The sequence below is a fragment of the Propithecus coquereli genome, unplaced genomic scaffold (genome assembly GCF_000956105.1).
Source record: "Propithecus coquereli isolate 6110/MARCELLA unplaced genomic scaffold, Pcoq_1.0 Scaffold42, whole genome shotgun sequence".
NCBI classification, from domain to species: domain Eukaryota; kingdom Metazoa; phylum Chordata; class Mammalia; order Primates; family Indriidae; genus Propithecus; species Propithecus coquereli.
The window spans coordinates 8,300,905-8,323,429 of NW_012149952.1; the positions used below are offsets into that span (position 1 = coordinate 8,300,905).

General features: G+C 37.1%; 1 protein-coding gene across 1 annotated transcript in view; it reads right to left on the reverse strand.

Annotated features, from left to right (window-relative positions):
• Nucleotides 1-22,525, reverse strand: part of MBNL3 (muscleblind-like splicing regulator 3) — a 104,957-nt gene that overhangs the window by 12,088 nt on the left and 70,344 nt on the right. Inside the window, exons 4-5 of the mRNA XM_012653490.1 lie at nt 13,486-13,650; nt 993-1,184 (exon numbers count right to left, since the gene is read on the reverse strand). Coding sequence (XP_012508944.1) covers nt 993-1,184; nt 13,486-13,650 — 357 coding nt within the window. The remainder of the gene's footprint in view (nt 1-992; nt 1,185-13,485; nt 13,651-22,525) is intronic.

Below are 22,525 nucleotides of genomic sequence, written 5' to 3' on the forward strand. Positions count from 1 at the left end.
ATACACGGCCTAAGCGTAATTCATTTTTTAAAGGTCCAAGATGAGTCTTTATCACCCAGCAATGCACTGGTGGTTTTCCACAGCCAACTTGTGAACCACGACTGAGTTACATGTACAATCAGATTCTATTACAATACATTAACCAGGCATTTAAGGGGCTGCCAGTGGAGCTGACTTTGTAAGAAATCAACTGATTATTTATTTCAATGTTCAAAGAATGACAATTAAGGGAAAACTGAAAGATTTCAATAAATCAAAAAGCTATTTGAAATTTATTTTAAATTTTCTTTTCTTAGGCATCAAGGGCTATTTATTATCTAGTACATCATTCTTAAAATGGAGAAAAAGGTTTACACACTATGAGATTCATTTACATTCTGCATTCCTATAACTTTACATTCTGCAATCATACAGATTGCAGTCTACCTTTTTATATCAGTCTACTTTTCTTTCAGTTTCATTGTTCTAGCAAGTAAAGACTCATTCACAAACATAGTAATCCCATTCTGTAAAGCTGGAGTCTGAGTACAAGGAGCATTTCCACTGAGACTTCCTGTGCCATAGCACCCAGGGGTGGGGAACCTGCAGCTTCAAGGCCACATGTGGCCCTCCAGATCCCCAAGTGCAGCCCCTTGACTGGATCCAAACTTCATAGATCAAATCCTTTTAATCACAGAACAAATCCTTTTAATAAATTTGTTCTATAAAATTTGGATTTGGTTAAAAAGCTGCCAAAGTATACTATGGCTGGGTATATTTAAAACATTGTTTCACCTACTACATAACTGAATCAATGTACTTCATAACAGGGTATGATTACAGTAGTAAAATGTTTAACATTTTTCTGAGGTTATATTTCATAAGCACTCCATAAGCTAAAAAACTTGCGTACACTTACTGAAAACATTCAACACACTGCGCTCTGAGAATGTTACTTTATGTATAAGGTTAATATTTATCTTACAGATATTTATATATTTCTTTATAAATACCTCCAGTTTATCTGAACGCATCACTTTTGGAACAGGAGCTCCTGGCAATGCGAGAGGTGGGTTTCCAGCAATCAGAAAAGGTGTGTTTGGTAGAAGTTCGGCAGGAACCAGGCCCATCCCAGGATGAGGTAAGTAAGGGTTGAAAGCCATGGCAGGATTAGCTGCAAGTGATGGTGTCATAGGAAAAGAAGTCTGTATGTTTAAAAGAGAAAAGAAAAGGTGTTAGATGCAAACGGATTCTTCCTATTATCACACAAGGAGGCATTCTTTCAGAAATATCAGAATCCTAAACCATATCAACATCTTCCATTGTTTGCTCTGATTTATTTTTAGTCTCATACTAATTCCCACATAGAAGTTGCTTTTAAAGCAACAAATCTCTTTAACAAATTTATTGATAAGTTGTTAAAACAAGCCACATGGTTTTTTAACAGTTGTGAATTGGCCAAATTAAATCTCATTGCTAGAGCCTGTTCCACATGTATTTCCTTTTCTAACCTAAAATCCCTGTCACCAATGATACCACATATATGACGATCTTGTCTCCTTACACAGGCATGGCCTTTGCAGGCAGACTTCAGATACTCCTGAATGCCCCATTCCTTCCACCCTCTTCCCTTCTCTTCCCCATCAGTACTGCTTGGCTCAAAAAGGCTGCCTGTCCTACCACAGGTCCCATCTGTACTACCAAACACTGGCCTTGCTTCTCTCTTCTTGGCCCACTGACAATAAAGAGAACAAAAAGTCAAGGAAGAAAGGGATAGACTAGAAAAAGTGAGTGCTTTAACAATTTCTTGCCATCTTCCTATAATAAGATTGGTATGGTCACTATATGTCATTATTTTTTTGATTAGATGTCCTGTTTCACAAACTAATCTGACTTGCCTAGACTTATCTTTATCTAGGGGGCCAGATGATACTCACAGTTCAAAACAAGGCCCTGGAAATGCTACAAGGATCCCTGCCAGGCAGGAAGAGATAAGATAACAGGATTATATGGTACATAAACTACAGTATAACATGTAACGAAAAGCCTGAGAAATGCAAAGGGATATTACTGGTTCTTCCATTTTTAAAAGTCCTGGACTCAAAGAGTTTAAGATGTATATTGCCTTTATTATCTATAACTACATAATGTATCCCTTTACTGTGCTATTTTCCAGTTTGTTCCACATGTGAGCATCTTTTCTTCTCAATGTGGTTATACTTTCTTTGATTTCTCCCCTATATACCCAATATTTAGTGAATGACTAACAGATATAATAATCAATGATAAATTTTTAAAATAAATGTTAACAATTTAATGAATGAATAATAAATCATGACTAAATGTATTACATTTCTGATAGTGACTCTATAAGGTAGTTATTGTATAACTGGTGGTGTCTGTGTATTACATGTATGCTTTTTTGCTTTTTTGATTTCCTTTCACTAAAAACATAATGAATCTGTTGCATTGTCAAGCTGAGCCCATTACCTGCTAAATCACATTAATAGGAACAGCTCTAAAGATAAGTAGAATAGGAGGCTGTGGACTATGAAGAGAGGGGCAATATATACTCATTGCTACAGCCCCACACAGACTTGAAGTTGTCACCAGCGCAGCATTCCAAGAAGCCCCTGTTATAAACCACATTCAGCTTGGAAGGAAGTGCTCCCACATTAACACTCTACGTTACAGCAGTTTATCAAATTAGCTGATTGGTACATTAGTAAGGGTAAAAAAATCTAGCCTCATAAACTGGCAAGACTCACTAGGGTGAGTTCAGAAGGCATGGTGGCCAAGAGTCCGAAGAGGAAAGGGACAACACCATGTGCCAGAAAAGATGCTGAGTAGTCACAGGCTATAAGGTTTGGGGCACAAATAGCCAAGGGCTGACCCAGCCCAATTAGATATTATATTTAAGAGGCTACAAGGATATGGGATACTTCTCATTCAGTGAGAAGTGAAGCTGAGGAATTAGTTGATGTGACATTATTTTATATGAAAAGGAAATCTCCTGGAAACAGCCACCCAGGCATACTTCAGCAATAATGCAGACTTTCTCGATTCAATAAATCATAGTTGTCTCAAAATCAGCAAGAATGTCTGATGGTAAAAACTCCATTTTTGAACCACACAATAGTACTCTGCATTTCACTTTCTGTTTTCTCTCTGTCCTAGTAAATCTCTCACTGAAGTCACCATCCCATTCTCCTGGATAGTTTTTGCTTTTGCCTTTTACAAAACTGAGCACTATTATTACATCTATCAATTATTGAACTGAAAGAAAGACCTGGAGGTGGGTGAATTTTCCAGATTAAAAAAAATCATTAATCAGTAATAAATACTGATCGATTAATAATATTTAAACTTAATGTACATGTAAACAATGCTTTCTGTTTATGGTAGCTATGAACTTCCGTAATTTTTTTTTCTTTCCTTTTTTTGGGGTGACTCACCAGGGAAATTTTCCTGGTTGAATTCTGATTTGTTCAGAATACACTGTAACTTTCTTAGGTTTGTTATATGCTCCAAGTGTATGGAAAAAAAAGCTGTAAGTTAGTTATTAGTCTATATAGAAAATGTAAGAGTCTTGCTGAAAATATTTAGATTTTTGTAAGGTTTCACCACAAACTATACTGTGCCATCTTTAGGTTTTAAGATTAGTATCCTAGCTTTTATAACCATCTCCTCCTTGAGTATAACTCTGTTTATTGAGAAAAAGCAAGTTCTTCCATTCTCAACCCTGGGGCAGAGGCCGGAAGTCCTAAGCTGCTTATTTATTTTCAAATGGACATTTCTGTTTTCTCACCACCACCTCCGCCCCAGGGTAACTACTCTATTTCATGATTTGAACATTCCAGGGCTTAGCTTTGACTAACAGCCACAGGTTAAGTCAAGCAGCCTGCAAGCTCACAAGCTCAGCTTTAATGAGCAACTTAAATCCTGTCTCTACCCATATCGCAGCCCTTGATGTCAGCTGAGCTAACATGAACCTCTCTGTGGGTTAATGTTTACTTTAAAGAAAAGGGTTCTTAATACATTGAATCTGATTTCTCTTCATAGCCTGAAATGGTCTAGACATTAAAATATGTTTCAGAGATTCAAATCTGAGCCTAAATTATTTACTAAATACTTGAAAATATGAGAAGGCTTTTCCTCCCATAACCAGAGGCGTGAATTTTCATCTTTCGGAGCCCTGTAAAACCAACAAGAATGGTGGAGACTCCAGGCTAATTTATGAATAAGAAGATCACCTGACAATTATTTACCCTCAGTGTCTGTTAGCAGTATTAGCTCCTACAGTAGAAATTCCCATGAGTTCCCAGTGACTTGCAGAGTGCCTAGGAACTCTCAGGCACTCAGAAAATGTCTCCTAAAAATTAATGAAGTGTTTCAAGAATAGTGTCTCCTAATCTTTTTTGAGCCTGGGATTTCTCTGAGAGTCAGATGAAGGCTGCGGACTCTGTCCACAGAAAAATTCATGTATGCACGAAACGTTGCTTGTGATCTCAGGAAGTTCAAGGACCCTATGACACTCATCCCTAGTGTGGGATTGTGGACTACTTACAAGTTAAGGAACCCATGTTCTAGAGTAAGGGCTTGCAAACTAAAGCCCCTTGGCCAAATTCAGCCTGCCCGTTTGTGTATGGCCAGTGACCTAAGAATGGTTTTTACAGTTTTAAATGGTTGAAAAAAATTTAAAGAATAATATTTAGTAACATAAAAATTATATGAAATTCTCATTTCAGTGTCCATCCACAAATTCAAATGTGCTCATTAATAGACCTGTATTATAAAAATTATAGATATTTATTTTCTTTCTTGTTATATAAGTACCTATATAATATCCTCAACTTTGCCTCTTGATTCACATAGCCTAAAATACTATCTAGCTATTCACAAGCAAGTTCACTGAACACGGTTCTAGAGGATTCCAAAAAATAAAATACCCCATCAACTTCTGGAGTAGGGCACCAATTATATATAAATCTATTGATATGAATTTAATATTTGTGGCAAGATTCCATAAATTGAAAAAGTTTGGCTTTATAAACCAACACTAAGGTATACGTATTCGCTAAAATGCTCTTTTCAATAATCACTAAAATTAGGATTCTTAACTATTTGTTTATAGAACAATCACCATTTAGCAATTAAGAATGAGGAGATAGTGGTTGAAATCTTATAAAGGTAAAATTTTAGGAGCCACCACATATTGGTCTTAAAGGATTCTGAAGCACCTTTGAATAATGATGCAACTCAATAAAAAACTATGCCTCAAATAAATATGTTTAGTTTGCACACATTTTAGGAACACTGACTTATTACTTAAAACAGGTTATTCCTCAAGCTAGTATAAAGAAATGGAAATTAAGTGTTATGCCAAATCAATCTTTGTGCCTCCCCCTAGATCTATTTGTATTAATAGTTACTTCAATAATATCCAAGGTCAGTTACAATTATTGTTAGATGAATGAAAAATACTTTAAGTCACTTAAGCTAAATTCTTAAGTCGACAGAATAGTTAGGGCCTTCCATCTCTGAGCTCCTGTCTAGAGGTGGATGACTAAATGTTTTCTTTTATAGAACGGTAAACATTTGGTAACAATCTATTGACTCAATTTTAATACCAGAAAAAGAGTACTCTTAAATTTTACTAGTACTCATAATACCTTCATTTTACTGCTCATTTGCAAGAATTTATATTGTATAAAAGGAAGCCCCTTTTACCATCACCACGTGTAGTTTCATCCTTAGATAATCCCAAAGTGCACTGAAATGCTTAATTTTACTTTCCAACAGTTTACTAACTGTTCACACAGAGCACAATCGAATAATCTTTGTTTCACAGTTTTTGCTTGGTCATTTCTACACTCCTTGAGTGATGTTCTGCAGGGACTGAAGTGGCCAAAAGGCAGGCTGCAGGAGGCCCACATAACCTCCAGACTAGTTAATTGGTCCCTCAATAATTGAGAGTTAACTTTATAAACAGACACAAGCTGATAGTGGTGTTTATGTACTAATCATACTTGTTAATGAATAAGTCACTGTGGCCCTAGAGAGAGCTAAGGAAAAAAAAGTTCAAGGGTCAAAAATGAATAATTGTCCTCACTTAGACCTGGCTTTTCTGACCTTATTAATCAGAGAAATCTCCAGGCAAGAAGTATTGAATATAGGCAGGTAGGCGAATGATCAATAGATTATTTGTGGGTAAAAAAGTTACAAAAATAGCATGAAAGAGAGCACAAATAGTGGTTCAGATCTACCTATATCTGGAGGGAGAAGAAACTGCACCAGGGAGGCCAAATTACAAAGGAGTACCTAAACACAGATCAGCATAACAACTAGGAAGAGAGCAAATGACTTCTTCCTTAGGCAGTTTAAGACCTCATAAGCAAGGCAATTTTGATTTTGTTCCTGAGGAGTGAAAAGGAGCTGACCTAAAAATCATTTGTTGATGACCAATCATGTAATAATAATGACAATCCAATTAACTTTAGTATTCCAGTAGGAAACAAAAACTATTTAAAAAATCAAGTTTGTGGCATGGATTGTAGTGATGATACAAGGTGTATGCTTGTCTCCGACCTCATCAAGTTGTATACATGAAATATGTACAGTTTTTTGTCAATCATACTTCAATAAAGTGTTTTTTTAAAAAAAAATCAAGTGGTTACTCAGCTTTAACAAAGGGTATAAACAAAATGTGTGTTTTTTCGGGGGGGAAATGGGAAGAGCTGTGTGAAGCAAGGAACCCATAATAAATCTGGAGACTATTTAGAAACGCGTCAATGTAAGTCCAGGATAAATGAGTGTTAAGAGTTAAAATTATCAGAGGTTTGACAAACAACCACCCCCACCACCAAAACAACAACAACCAAACGAAACTGTTGTAGGGCTAATAGAAAGATAATCCTATAAAAATAGCCCAAAGCTATAAAAATATGGAGGATCAGGTACAAATCAGAAATAAAGGGGATCCGAAAAATACTCATTCAACATCTTACTATTGTTAGATCATAAAGTCCTAGAGAGAAAGGACTGTTTTTTTGTTCAGTTTTTTTTATCTACCCCTTACCCATTCAAACCCCCAGCACAGAGTATATGCTCAATAGATATTTTCTGAATTGAATGAAAAGGGATTCCTAAACCATCAGTTAATTTTTGGTTTACCAAATGGAACAATCTAAAAAATCACAGTGCAAAAGAAATAAAAGTAGTTTCAAAAGTAGTGGCAGAGAGATTGAATAAATCCATCAGTATTGCTCTCTACTAAGGAAGACTTTAGGTAGGTAGATGGCTACTCCCAAACTGTCTTTTGATAAAAATGTGAAATCAAACAGTATGAAAAGCACAGGGTACTGCTTTATGCATACATATATACATGAATCATATATGTTTGTATGTATTTTTAAATTGGAGTGGCAAAATCAATACCAGAAGGTACCCAATGAAGAGTTCTGAAAAAAAAGGTTTAGTGATATTATAGATCAAAATATGTAACTTCTTATTACAAAGTGTGTGGTTGCAGGGGACCAGGAAATTGCTAATGTAATTGGTATCCACAGAAAGGTTCAAAAGAGGAGACTACATAAAGAAAGGTTTAAATTAATATTTAACAGGTCCTTCAAGATTAGTAAGACAAATTAGGAATGTTTGGGGGACCACTTTAAGATTATCATGTGGTGGGGCAACCACCGGTTTTTACATGAGGTCTCCTGCTGGCCTTCTCATTGACCAACTACTGAACCACATCAACCTGCACAAGAGGATGGTTTTGATAAGAAAAAAAAATCACCCTTTATAGATGCGATTGTTAAGCATTGGCTTTTTTGTTGTTGTTTTGTTTATCCATCAGGGAAAAAGATTTTTACAGAGTCCTCCAAACTCCCAGCCTTCATATCACTTGTGATCAACAGCAAGCAATTTTGAGGTAGCTGGCTGTAGCTTAGACTGTGACCGTGAACAGTGAAGCTAACTGGCCCACATGGTCTCATTAGCACCAGGCTCTAATCAACTGAGCTAACCAGCCCCGGAGGAGAAGGACACAAAATGGGCCGAGAGGAGATTACGTTATAAGGGAGGATAAAGGGAGAATGTGGAGAGTTGTTACTATCACAGAAACTAGGCACTGTTAGAGATAGCATGTACAAACGCCCTCTGTTTGGCTGCAAAAGTGTAGCATTTTCATTTATCTTTTGAAAAAACAGATGTCATATTTTGTATTAAGAGAGTTGGGGCAAGGCAGCAAACCTACTACTAGTGGATTTATTTTGTTTTAATATAAAGGAGCTTTAAGCCATGTGACACACACAGTCTCAGGAAAGGGTCCGAATAACTATTCTCTTCTGGACCAGTAATAGCAATGAGGAGCAATTCCAGGATCTGGGGGGCCTGAACCTTAGACCATTGTGTGGGGGAGGGGAGCTTTGAAAACAAAGTACACACAAATATCTTTTGCAAGTTTTACAAAAACATTTTAAAGACATTGCTAGGGTCCCTCTCAGGGTCTTAGAAGGAGACCACCCAAATGAGGATCTCTGAACCCCTCAAGTTAGTCTCAGGGTAAGTCCACCTCAGCAACAATGTTTGTTGAACAAATAAATAACATTAGGCTTCAGTTGCTATATCTAAAAGTAAAATTTTGTCTAATGTTTTAGAAAATATAGCAAAATCCAAATGAAATTTTGAGCTCCTAGCATGGTGGTACTCGAGACACTCTTGTGATGTGATTTGGTCAACCTCAGTCAATGTGGAGTTTTATATGATAAGGACAGTTGTGTTTATATTAAGACCATATTAACCTTATAATTGCATAATGCCTGTCTTCTACTGAGTTGAACATTTTGCAAAAATGACTTTACAAAACATTTCATGTCACCACATCAAGATGAAAGAACCAAATGCTATCATTTACCATGCCATGAGTAGGTAAACTGACAAACCTGCCGCAGAACCTTCATTAAAATACATTGTAATTTCTGTACTGACCACAAGACTAGTAACGTGAAATATGGACATAGTTTCCTTTCCCATTAAAACTACAAAATGTCTAGCCCACCTTTTTCACAATAATTTTTAATATGGGAGCCATGACCGCATTACTCTTTTTTATAGCATAAATACTTCACAGTCAATAAAGTGAGTTTATGTGAACTACAAAAATTGTAACCCTAACATGAATTTTCAAAATGTGCAATATATCTTGGTAAGGGAAGGATATTATCCTCTTGTTTTCAACCACTAAATCATTTAACTACTTATTTTCAAAAATTAAAAAGTAAATAAATGTTTTCCAATTTTATTTCTAGTCATTTAAAACTGTTCTAGTCCTAAGTTTCATAAAGTAATGTAATACCTTAAAGCCCTATTTAAGTAAACAAAGAAAACATTAAAAACACTGGAGTTTAAAAATAATGATATTCATTAATTAGTATATCCTCTCTTCCCCCTGTCTACTTGGACTATTGTTTTGGTTCTAAAGTGTTACATCACCTTGATTCATTACTGTATTGATGTTAGATAAACACAGAAACCTGTTTGTGAGAAATATATTTGGCAAATAGAATTACAAAAATGATGTTAAAATGTGGGGAGGAGTCCAGACAGACATCAGATGATTAAATTTGAGATAAAGGAAAACCTAGAGTGGAACCCTTGCTTATGGCCCTCACGGTTTGGAACTCCACAACTTGGCCACAGGAATGCAAGCCATGAAAAGCACACAGCAGAACCAGAGGCCCTGGCACACCCCAGTGGAACCTCAAATGTGCTAAATCAACAATTTCTATATAAATCATCAGGTAAATACACTCAACTGGGTCAAGTTCACCTGGGTGTCAGGATCTACTTCCATGTGAATCACCACATTCAATGAGAGAAACTAAAGGAATTTCCCAGATATAGACTGGTATAGATATGTAAAATGTCCGAATAAAAATATTTTAATAGCCTGTAACATCATATCCACCTTAAACATACATACCTCACATCCAGTAGTAAGAATTTTTCTTCCTCATAACTAAAATTCCTAGTTGTCAAACTGAAATTTTAAAACCTTAGCTTTGCTTGAGAGTAAGCCAGTGTGTCTACTTTTTCTAACATTCTTCTATAGTGCTCACATTTGCTTCCTGATTATGCCAAGAGGAGTTCTTAAACTTATAATTTTTTGCTGGGAACATCAGAAATAATATCTCTTAAATTGCACTGGAAAATATTGGGGAGTCACACCCTTTGATTCACTTGCTAAACTTCCTTAATAAAGCCAACAAAAAGCTTTCAGAGGTGGAATTTTATACTAGCAAATGTCAATTCAGACCTGTTAAAGACAGTGAACAAACTTGCCTGCTACAGCAAGCATTCCACCCAAATTGACTAGGTGTGGCTTTTATTCATTGTTCATTCATACTCAATAGAATCTGTTCTCTAGCTACCATCCCATTTAGGTTGACATTCCCTTTATCTGGGGGCTTATAATAAGCAAATCATATTCAGTTTTGCAAAGGCAAAATTGGTATCCTAAAAGCAGATCAAAGTATGCTTTGTGGAAAGACCCGAAGTTCAAGCCAGTGATACAAATGGGTTTTAATATGCAACCATACAAATACCAGGACTGGAAATTTTTAAAACAAAAGCTTGACGTTTTAGGAACAAGAATCAGATTATTTGGGCGGGGGGTGGGTATTAAAAGGGATAGAAAGTTGTTTGGGGGAGAGTAGGTACCAGAGAAATTAAGTAAAATTATATGTTACTCCTTTAATAATATCACGATTCATAATAATTTTTTTCCCAAATCAGACTTGTAAATGCCACTTAGAATTGCTCACACTAGCTCAGTTATACCACATCTGCAAAGCAGCTTCCTAGACCACAGAAGAGGAGCATACCAACCATATTGGGTTAGATTTTTTTACATATAACAACTGCAGAAATTAATCTTTTATCAGTTTATCACATCACAACAGCTATCATTAAATAATCTACAAGGTAGAGAAGCAATTTCCAATTGTTCCCCGGGGTCATCTAAGTAATGCCTTGTATCCTGCGATATGCTATAAAATAAATTGTACTCCTGTGAGTCATATCAGTCATCTTTTCCATCTGAAATATAAAATTACCCTCATTGAAGAAAAGAAAGGGAAATGTATTCTCTTACAGAAGGCATGTAGAATCAAATTGGATAGCATAAGTCAAGAGGCTGGAAAACTCAATGGATTTCTTATTGGATTCTTACAAAGCTACTTCCTATTCTCCACTGTAAGCCAGCATGATCAATAATGCGTGAAGGGTTAAGACTTGGAACAGAGAGACTCTAGCAGAGGCTAAATAGAAGGTGTATAGTCTGATCCTTCTGTACCCCTACTATACCTCACACCTTGCTCTCTGAGTCCCTGAAACAGAGTATTTGAATGGTGCCCTGAAGCTGTCACTTGACCTTTGAAAAGACATATGCTCTAGCTCCATGGGAAATGCAGGGCTCAGGTGTCTGATAATAAAATCTGGCTCCTATTCTTTGCTCAGTTTGATATTGGGACATCCCATGAGAGGCTGAGAGTACTAACAGTGAATTAAAAGCTCCTGTGCTCTAGTCACTTTTGACCAACATCCTCCCATCCCTCTCACCTCCAGCCCCTGGCAACCACCCTTCTACTCTGTTTCTGAGTTCAACTTTTTAAAGATTTTGCATATAAGTGAGAGCATATAGTATTTGTCTTTCTCTGTCTGTCTAATTTCACTTGGCATAATGCCCTCCAGGTTCATCCGTGTTGTCTCATTTCACAATGTATACATAAATCACCACGTCTTACATGTTAAATATATACAACTTTGTCAATTATACCTCAATAAAGCTGGGAAAAATAACAGCTCTCTTGCTTTATTCCCCATCTACTCACATTTTCTGGACTCACCAAGTATGTTCACTTCTCTGTAGTTTTGCTTACACTATTCTCAGTATCTATAATGCCTTCTTTCCCCTATTCCCTCGTAAGTAGGAAGCAACTAAGATATGTCAGCATGTGAAAGCCCAGGAAAGAGTTTTAACAAGGAGTTCAACCATGTAAAGTATTACTGAGAGTCAAACAGCTTTGAGGAGCTCACTGGCAACCTTCTGGGAACTAATTTATCAACATAAGTAATCAGCATTGAGTTCCAAGGCAAATATTTTTGGCAAACTAAGTAGTACAAGATAAATACAATCTATTTATTTTACTTAAATCTGTCTAGACATTCTGGAAATACAGTATCATGGTGCAAAACTTTAATGACTCATCAATGCTGTCCCCCCACCTGGTTTTGCATTGATCTGTAAAGAGGTACTAGTTAAAGGGTGCCATATCAACACAGATCTCTTTGAATCCTGAGAATCAATTGTAAAATCAGATAGGCTTTGCTGAGAGCAGACCATCCTATTCCCACATTGTTATTGCATCTAAATACTACATACATATTTCAGCTTTCAGTGTGTTTATTACATAGTCACTGATGAAATGGGTAACAAATAAAGGTAATATACAGACTTTTTAAATTTATCTTGTTAATGGTTTAAAGGAAGTAGACCTGCTGAAATTAGAATGTGGCACCACTGAGTTAAATTTTAGATCTGAAGAACTGCAGCAGAAAAAGTTTTCAATCCCCCCTGAGAAGTGTAACAGCAAAATGCAACATTATATTTTAAGGTAGCAGGACAAGATGAATTCCCAACAGCACAATATGAACAGAGATAGCTTACTTACTTTTTATAGGATCCATTTCAACTCACTGATTCACAAAAATTAGACACTTGTCTAGAATGACACCATAATCATACTAATTTCTGCAAAGGGAAACTGTAGCTACGTTAACATAAAACCACCATCAAACACCTGGCTTTCCTCAAGACCGTCAAGGTCTTGAGAAATAGGGAAAGACTGATAAATGGGCACAGAAGAGAGGAGAGAGGGGAGACAAAATTCAAATAAAAGCAGCATGGTACCTTGGATTAGACACTGGAATAGAAAGATTACATTAATGGAAAACCTGGTGAAGTCTGAGTAAAGCCTGGAATTTAGTTAATAGTGATGCATGAATGCCAGTTTCCTGGTTTTGACAAATCTACCGTGGAAATATAAGATGTTAACAGTGGGGAAAACTGGGTTGAGGGATACTATGGGAACTTTCTGTACTACTTTTGCGACTTTTCTGTAAATCTAAAATTATTTCAAAATAAGAAGTTTATTAAAAAGCAACAACAACAAAACCCCCATCAAAGAACAAGGAAATTTGTTTGAATTGATGTCTTAGAATCCAAAGGTTTCCATGTAATAATAATCAAAGCTCCAATCCAACACACCTGATTGTTCCCTCCACATGCACGGCTCAGTACTGTCAGTTAACATATCAACTCCTGTCCTAAATCTTGCTGCAGCTATCTTCCCCAAGTCCCTGCAAGGTTATTTCAACGTAGATAGGTATTCTTTTTTAAAAAAGACATAGATTGGCAATTTTCAAGACATAGCTGTGACTTACAAGTGATGACATTTGAGCGTTCTGGAGCATAAGCTGCATTTGCTGGGCGAACATGGCTGCGGCAGTCTTCTGTTGAATCAGATTGTTCCGTCCATTAATCTCCAGCTGCGTCTTTAAGTGTGGAGGAGGGTGAAGGTACTTGCAGTTCTCTCGAGTACACCGACCCTAACAATGAAGAATGTGACAAATTTGCATTTAGTATTTCTAAAAATCGGATATGGTTAAGAAAATAAGAGTTTATTAAGCTCTTAGCACATGCCAAGAATTGTACTAAGCTCTTTACATGAATTAACTCATTTAATCTTCATACCAACTCTGTAAATTTGATACTCTTATAATCTTCATCTTCCAGGTGAGAAAACTGAGACTAAGAGGGGTAAGTGGATGCACAGCTAAAAAGTAACAAAACCAGAACTAAAACCCAGTTAGTCTGATTCCAGAATTCATTCCTTTAACCACTCTGCTCTACTCTACTTTGACATGCATCAAATTATATTTAAAACATGAACTATCAGGAATAGAATATCATCATAACATTACAGATTTAAATAAAAATTTTCCAACGTGAGATGTAAAATCATGCATATTTAAATTAAATAAGCCTTGGGATTTGGATCTACATCTACAAATAATCAAAAAATTTCAGAGAAAATATTTAATTACACACACATAAATGTAGAAAGTTTGGACTCTATTATTTGGGACAACCTAGGCTCCAGAGCTCTTTATCTTGAATCCATACAAGGGGAGAAACATCCTGAAATCCACTCGCATTCTGTTAAAGAATAAATCCCTATACCTGGCAGCTGTGTTGTTCTTTAGGTGCCGGAGGCAGTGACCCTAGATCATTTGCATAATGGAGAACAAAGTGTATTTTGGATCCTCAGCTATTTGAATGTTTTATTAATGGTTTAAGCACTTTTAAGACAGGAGAATATGTCAGTTCTGTGGGATCACACATGCCTTAGGTGTCACCTAAATGCTGACATGGCTGCTGATTATGATGTTTATGTAGTAGCAAAAGATGTCACTGGACTGGTTGTTTATCACATTGTCATAATGTGACCTCTTATTGTGTTTAACTCATAAATGCTACACAAAGCAGCTAATGATTCTCTCATTTGGATTAATGGGTCCACCAAGATCTTTTTAAGACAAGCACAACTGTACACAATTCTATTTCCCACAGATGCTAAGACTCTTTACGGTACCTGAAGTTATGGGGAGGGGAGGGAGAGGAAAAAAGGGAGATTTTTTTTTTATTGGACCCAAGAGTGCAAGTTGCTGGGCCACCTGAATTCTCAGGAGAAAAATGAGTTCGTTCACCAAGTGTTTTCATTCAACATATGCTATGTATTTTCCTTATTTACAATGTCTTAAATGGTTTACGTAATTACTTTTCCATATTGAGTTATCTTGTTATTCAAGCATTCCTAAAATTTCACTGAGAATCAAGGTGTGTCCTTCAAAAACTTTATAGAGCTACATATAATGCAAACTCAGATGCATTGCAACTGCTCTTTTAAATATTAGATCACCGGGACAAGGTGGCTCTATTGTTTTTCCTCTCCTGGCAAGAAACTGAGTATAAATTAACACCTAGTCTGAGAAATTAAAAGATACACTATTGTTTTCTGTTGAGTTTGTCCTTTGGTTTCTCCCATTGCTCAATTTACTTTTAATCAAATTAAAATGACTTACAAAATCAAATAATATCTTAGTTTCAATGTACCTTTATATTTCCATGCAAATCCTGGAAAAAGAAGAATTTATTGGTAGTATGAGTTAAGAATGGTATTAACCCTAATCCTCCCAAGTTCATAAAAGTAGCCTGGGAATAGCTACATAATTTCAGCACATTTAAGGACTGTACAGAGATCCTAGTATGTGCTAAAAATCACAGTAATAGGGGTCTTTTCCCCATTAATGTACCCCTAAGAGAAACCATAAGCTTCTTTTTACACCGACCACAACCTGCACCAAGGTAAAGACAGTCACAAGGATTTTTGCCCCTTAGGTTCTCCACCCTCCACCCACATAACTGAAGTTATCTGGCTCAGAATTAACAGTCCAGAGGAGGCAGCAGCACTTAGTGACTTCCACAGCCAAGCACACTAGTTTACCCGTCTACTTTGGGGTTTCTCTTCCCCCTCCCATACCCTAACATTAAAGATTTCCCCAAGGCCCAGTTCTAAATCCTCTGCTCTCCTCTCTAATCTCTTTTCCCTGGAGAACTGAAGTTGTTCCAAAGTTTCATCTATCATCACAATTGCTCAGATCTTAAATCTCTTTCTCTATCCCTGACCTCTCTTCTGAGTATCAGTCCTTTTTTATGGCCATTTGCAGCTGCATTTGGAGATCCTGCCCCCTAACTAGGTATAAATAACTTACTCCTAACCTTCCTTCTCCTTTGACTATTTTTCATCTTGCTGCATACTCACATTTAGGGCCATCACTTTGATTTCTGTGCTTTAGGGTGGTTACATAGCAGCAGTGAGAAAAGAAATTAGGCAGCTACTGAGCAAGATTGCTTTAGGATTGCAAAGCCACCTAGACAGCTTGCCCAGACAATTAGCACATACAGCCATAGAATCCAATTTGTAACCCCCTGCAAGAAAACCTATAAGATGAGGACTGTCTTTCATATTCAAGAATTCTAAACAGTAGATGAGTTTAAAAAAAAAGAAAGAAAAAAAGAATAATTGGGATTTTACAGTTTGTTACAATTTAGAGTTTTAATATCATGTATTTTGAATGCAATCAGAGAGATGGAAAGGGAGGAAGAGAACACAGTGTATTTGGCACATTTCCCTGTCAATCTACTGATAAAGAATTGAACATGCCTTTGTGCTTTTATATCACTGTTCTTTACATACAGTAACTTTTCTTAAGCTTTTTCTTGGGAAACTAATGACATGTTTACAAAGCAAAAACAGTACACAGAAATAGGAAAAAAATGAAAATTACACTTTAAAAATTACATCAAGTTGGGCTATAAAACTAAAGTATGGAATATGAGCCAGCATGAGATTTAAAGGAATTTATTCATCTTAGTTATGAGATTTTACTTGATTTATAAAGCATTCTTTTTTGAATGACAGAATCCATAATTTAATTCTATAACAATGCAAATGCATAGCAATACCACCTTACCAGAGACTGCTGCTTATGTTAAAGAAAGCTTATAAAATAAAAAAATCTGCATTTTCTATCCAAACAATAGATAAGGAGACCAAGTAATTTAATTCTATGTTATCTGTGGAATACAATGCTTCAGAAGAAAACCATATCTCTCATGTTTGTTCAAAATGACTTTAGAATTCAGCATAATGTATTTATATGCACAAAACTTGGTGATAATAAATCTCCTCTACATAGCATTCATTCTTTGAGTGGTCCAAACTTAATTATGGGCCAAAATACTTTAATTGGTGTTTGGAGGGGAACACGCTTTGTTTTTGACATTTGTTAATACTTGTTTTTAATCCTTGTAGAAGATCAAGGCTTTGGTAAAGCACGTTAGGATGAGATGCAGAAGGGGTAATGGGGGGATTGTCCCAGCAGAGTAGGTAATCACCTATTATTTTTGTCCTTAGGAAAACCAATGACTATGGACTAGAAAGCCCGCTGAGCACTGTGAATGGGCCACAAGATGCCCTATCACACTGGGTCTCTAACGGCCCAGTGTGATAGGGTATCTTGTGCTGTAAATAACAGCCCACTGTGATAGCCCAACTACCATTTTGGATCTGAAAAAATCATCCCTCAGGTTTCCCTAGACAAGCCAATGGTGCCCCACGCCCCCTTTCTTCCACTCTAGACCCACAGGTTCTGAGATACCCCATACTAGTGCAATCTTAGACTATATCATAAATGACTCTATAAATGTTGTACCTATGATAGTCACCATCCTCTGATAGAGCAGGCTATATCCTAAAAACAGCAGCTAAGACTAGTCAAGACATGTAAATCAATCTCTCCCCCTACCCCCATATACACACAAAATTAAAGAAACATTGAAGAGATTAGAGTGCAAGGTCATTTATGCTCATCTCAATTTCCCTCCTTTTCCATTTCCTTTTGGCCTTAAAAAACATGTTATTCTCATCTAGTTTTTCACTGTGTTACTAAGTTAAGAAAATAGCAAAGTGATTCAATAGGAAAGTGATTCTCTGCTGAAATAAATGCTACTACACCTATGAATCTTTCAGCTCCCCCTTTCCCATCTACTGTCTTTGAAAATGCACCCAAAAGCAGCAGGGGGAGAAAATGGCCAATGACATTTCTGAACTAGATCTGCATCAAAAAGTTGATGACAGATAAAGGAATAAGTTGCAGAGCATTTATAAAACCTCCCAAATTCAATCTATTGCCTTTTTCCTACTTTCAGGCTTTTCACAAATGAGTACAAAGCCTTTGACTAAGAGAGAAAAGTAGCATTGTAGAGATTCAAATCCTACCTAAATCTAGGGAGTTATGAGAGTCAGAGTCTGTCAGATACAAGACTTCCCATGCACTTGGTGGGAGAAAAAAACCTGTGAAATGTACCTTTTTATGTTCCTGAGAGAAAGCCCTACCATCCATCAGAATAAGAAAAGCAACCTAGGAAGCTGAAAATTACCCTTTGTCAGTCACAATATCTTAACAGAAACAGCTGTTTGCAGAATGACTTGCTTCCTCAAATACACTTGGAGTTATAGGGGAAAAATACCCCTATATATCCTCTCTCAAATACAATTATAACTGGATTACTTCTTCAAAGACATAACCTCACTGATCTACTAAACTACCAAGAGTTAAAAGTTAAATTATTAAATACAGGGACCAAACAAATGATTTGTTCTATGAAGAAAAATGTTGTTATTACATTTTAATGATCATGTGTTAAATGAAAAATCCTAGTGATAATACTGCCCTGTGGTAACATACTTAGGTGCATAGACATGGGCTTCTCAGAGGAAGAAACAGTGATTTTAGAATTACAAATCATATGTTCTAGGTTGCCTGGTTCCTGCTAGGAAAAACCTGAAAGAGCTAAAATTGAGTCAGCATCAACATAAATTGAGTATTAGCCAGATACCAGTGTCCTAATGGCAAATGTCCCTCTTTCTTTCTCTTAAAATTCTATCTTTACAAAAATGGATATAATCTGCACCATTTTCTACTCCAAATACTGTATCATCTGTAAGTATTGATATATATGCACAAAGAGCATCCTTAAAATTCTGCATACAACTTTTAATTTAAATTTGAGATTCAGGCATGAATTTTAGGGGGAAAAGTCTTTAATAAACCATTTCCTAAATATATTGGAGGCAAAATTAATGAGGCTGAATGTAGACCCCCATGGAGAGGGCCAGCCAAGTACCTCACCATTGTGATCAGCACTGCACCCCCCCTTCTTATACTATCCCAACCCTGTTTTCTTGACACATACCATACGCACATACGCAGGGCAATGACTTCAGTGCAAACCAGATATGGAATTTGAATAGGCGAGAAGCTAGAAGGACAGCAGAGGAATTTTCTTGCCTATCTGCCTTAACAGAGCTTTTACATCGTGACCTCCAAAAGACGAAGGGAGGACTGGCTCAACAATCGCATTGTTGTTCTGAAATAACCCACTAAGATAATTTGATTCCCAGAATCAAAACATTTTAGGGCTGAAGTGGATTTTAGGGAACAGCTTACTCACCTTTATCTTACGGAGGAAGAAAGTGAAGGCCAAAGGGGTGAGGTGACTCGTCCTAATGCACAAGCAGCGCAGTAAGCACAAACGCCAAGTTTCCAGACTCTCACTACCCAGTATGGGTTCTCAGTTCAAATGACTTTTCCTCTGTAAAGATTTTCCTGAAACTATCTCCCCACCACCACTCCCATTTTTCTCTCCCTTCTCTGTGCCTCCGACTGCACCTTGCACTCGGTTTTATCTTAGCACTTATCACTGTGTACATCGATAAACTGTTTGCATGCCTGTCTCCCCTATTAGACTTTGAGCCTCTATAAAGGCAAAACTACATCTTCCTCGTCTTTGAATGTCTACGGATGTGCCTGTGCCTGGCATAGCCACTCCATGCAAATTTATTGAACTTTGTGAGAATAATTTTATAGGGCATAACACTTAGACGCCTAATTGCTTCTCTTGCTACTTCCTTTCAGAAGTTCTTTCTTCTCCCTCCAAGAAGAGAACAATAGTCAACACATGACCGAGGCTGTTCCTCGTTGTCTGTTCCAAATGAACCGTTATTCTATTCATGTTCAGAAAATAGCTAATTCGTAACTTTTTTTTTTTTTGCTATGAATATAAACCCTGAGGAATATGTGACCACCATGGCTGAAAAGTCTTGGTAATTGAGTATAATTTAACCAGAAGTGACATGAATCCATGAGGCACACAGACACAAACTCTGGTCTAATTCCAGGGGTCTCTGGCCACAAGAGCCCCCAGGATACAGGGCCCCACTGGCTGAATAAAGGAGCCAGCAGCAGATCCATATCTAATCAGCACTTGAGCCTGTCCAAAGAGAGCCCTGCGTTTCCAGGGTCAGCTTAGAAGAAACTGTGTTCTTCAACTCTCCCACCCCCACCCTGAATTTCTCCGAACAAGCTGCAAGTCAAATTCCCTGAAGCTACTTAGACAAAGGTGGAATACATGGCTTTAGGAAAATCGCAGTGGGTGGGGCCTTCTTGTGGACCTCCACTGCATATGCTGAGTTACAAGAAAAAACGTCCCTGGCTTTACTTCATGACCCACGTTCAGCTTCATTTACATAAAATATTTATTTTCAAATAATCACCAGCTTGAAATTTTTCTTCGAAATTTTTGAAGAGCAAATAACACTAAAAAATCCTAGTTGCTGTTCACGGTGGAAAATCTGCTCTCTGCCCCCCCACACCCCCCCACCCCCCACTTTTTACTCCTGCTCTAATCGAATACCTTCAATCCCTTCAGAAAAATATTAACTGAATGACTGGTCAATAATAAGCTCATCAAGAATGCATCATCTCTGTTTACAAACAGGCCAACCAGAATCAAATTAAAACCCCAAAGATAATGAAGCACATTGGTACGAAGTTATCAAAAGTCAGAAGGCATTCCTGATGCTATCTTTAGAGCAGCTGACAGTTGCCAACAGAAAATGTCATTAAATACAGAAAAAAGAAAAGAAAAAGTTATGACAATTTGTTACTCCAAGGAATAAAACACATAAAATCATACAACTTCAAAAAGCTACTTATTACATAGACTTCATTATGAAACAACTTAAGGGGGTGTCTCTCACTGGCCCATTAGTCAAATCTCCTGCTTTTAGGGTTCCCTCACCTCCTTTGTCTGGACACCCCATCCAGTCACCTACCACAGCGATTTAGAAGCCAGGACAATGAGGATACCAGCTGCTTATACTCTTTCTTCCCAGCTAGGGCTTCTGCTTAGGATACTATCTAGAGATGCCAGATTGATCAAATAAAAATACAAGACTCCCAATTAAATTTGCATTTTGGATAAACAACGAAGTTTTTTTTTTTTTTTAGTATGAGTATGCCCCATACCATATTTTTTCTGGCAAACCTCTCCCTATCTGTTCTTCTACCCTGGTGAGCTGAGTTAAATAAAGGCAAATCCTTAAAACTCATTTTACCCCTTTACCTTAAAGCTCTAAGGAGCCCCCTCCAGGAAACCAGCTCAGGCTCTCCTAGGCCTTCAGTTGCCCAGAGTAAAGCAGAGTGTACTCTCGGACCCAGCTTACCTGACCAGCTGCAAGGAATTTAAGGAAGTTGACTGTTGGAGAAAGCAATTTTTGATCCCATAGCTCCTCCCACCAAGAGCTTCACACGGCTCACTACCCTGTCAGCCACTCCACCTTCCCACCCACAGTGGTGCAACTGTATATTTCAATGTCCTTGCTGTCTGTGGGGGCTCCCCCTTTAGGCTAGGGTGAAGAGAGGCATGGTATGTGAGCAAGATCTGCCTACCCCTGACTCCAAATTGATAAAGGTTTTTGAGCATATGAAGCAGCACATAAAGATGAGACTTTCATGCTTTTTTTCCCCAGGTTTTTATTTATTTGTGTGTGCAGGGGTGTGGGGTGGTTTAACATTTTTCCCCTTCAGCCCTGTCTCCGGAATACTCAAATTCAAGCAAAAGTCATCTATTAGAGCTCAGGAAAATGACTGCTTAGTGTCATGTTTCTATATGCACACATACGCTCTATGAAAGTACAGATTCAAAACACACAAAATAGCCATTATTTGTATAGATATCTTTTTCAGCCAATCCTTGATTACTCATATTAAAAGGGAGTGAGAAATAGAGGGACATGGCTAATTCTAATGAACCAAATAATATATCTGGGGAAAATGGAAATCCATAATAGCCCTACATTAAAATTGTGACATTTAGGAGTTAATTACCAGACACAGTCCTGAATTTATTTTTTATTCATTGAGAATGCAGACTTTCACTGGAATCATCAAAGATTCAGAATTAGTAAGATCAGAAAGAATGAAACTGTACTATGCTGGGGAAGTTCATATGTTTATAGACATATAGAAACATCAAATGGTATAGCTGGAAAGGCTCTTAGAGATCATTTATTTCAGCCTTTGCCAGAGTGTGTATCACAGAGCACTAATCCCAAGAGAGGAGGCTCAAACACTGGGTTTCCTGGTCAAACAGTTGTAAGAAATGGCACACTATATTTCTCTCTTTGAGACCGACAGTACACAAGAGCATAATAAAGGCTCTTTCGTGTCTTACAGTAAAGAACTTGCTCACTTTTGTTAACCTAGCACTGTTTAACACAGAAATCACCCCTCCTTTTTTAAAAATCAAATGCTTGTAAATATCTCTTCTCAGTGTACCCTTATGAAAATACTGATCTAATCCAACTTCCTTATCCTACAGGAAGAAACATAAACTCAAAGCAAAGTGCATGGTGTTTTATAGGTCAAGTTAGTTTTCCTTCATATTTTCATTTTGATTTCTCTCTTAATAGAGAAATACAGTGAACTCCAAAGAATTGGATCTTCCATTAAAATG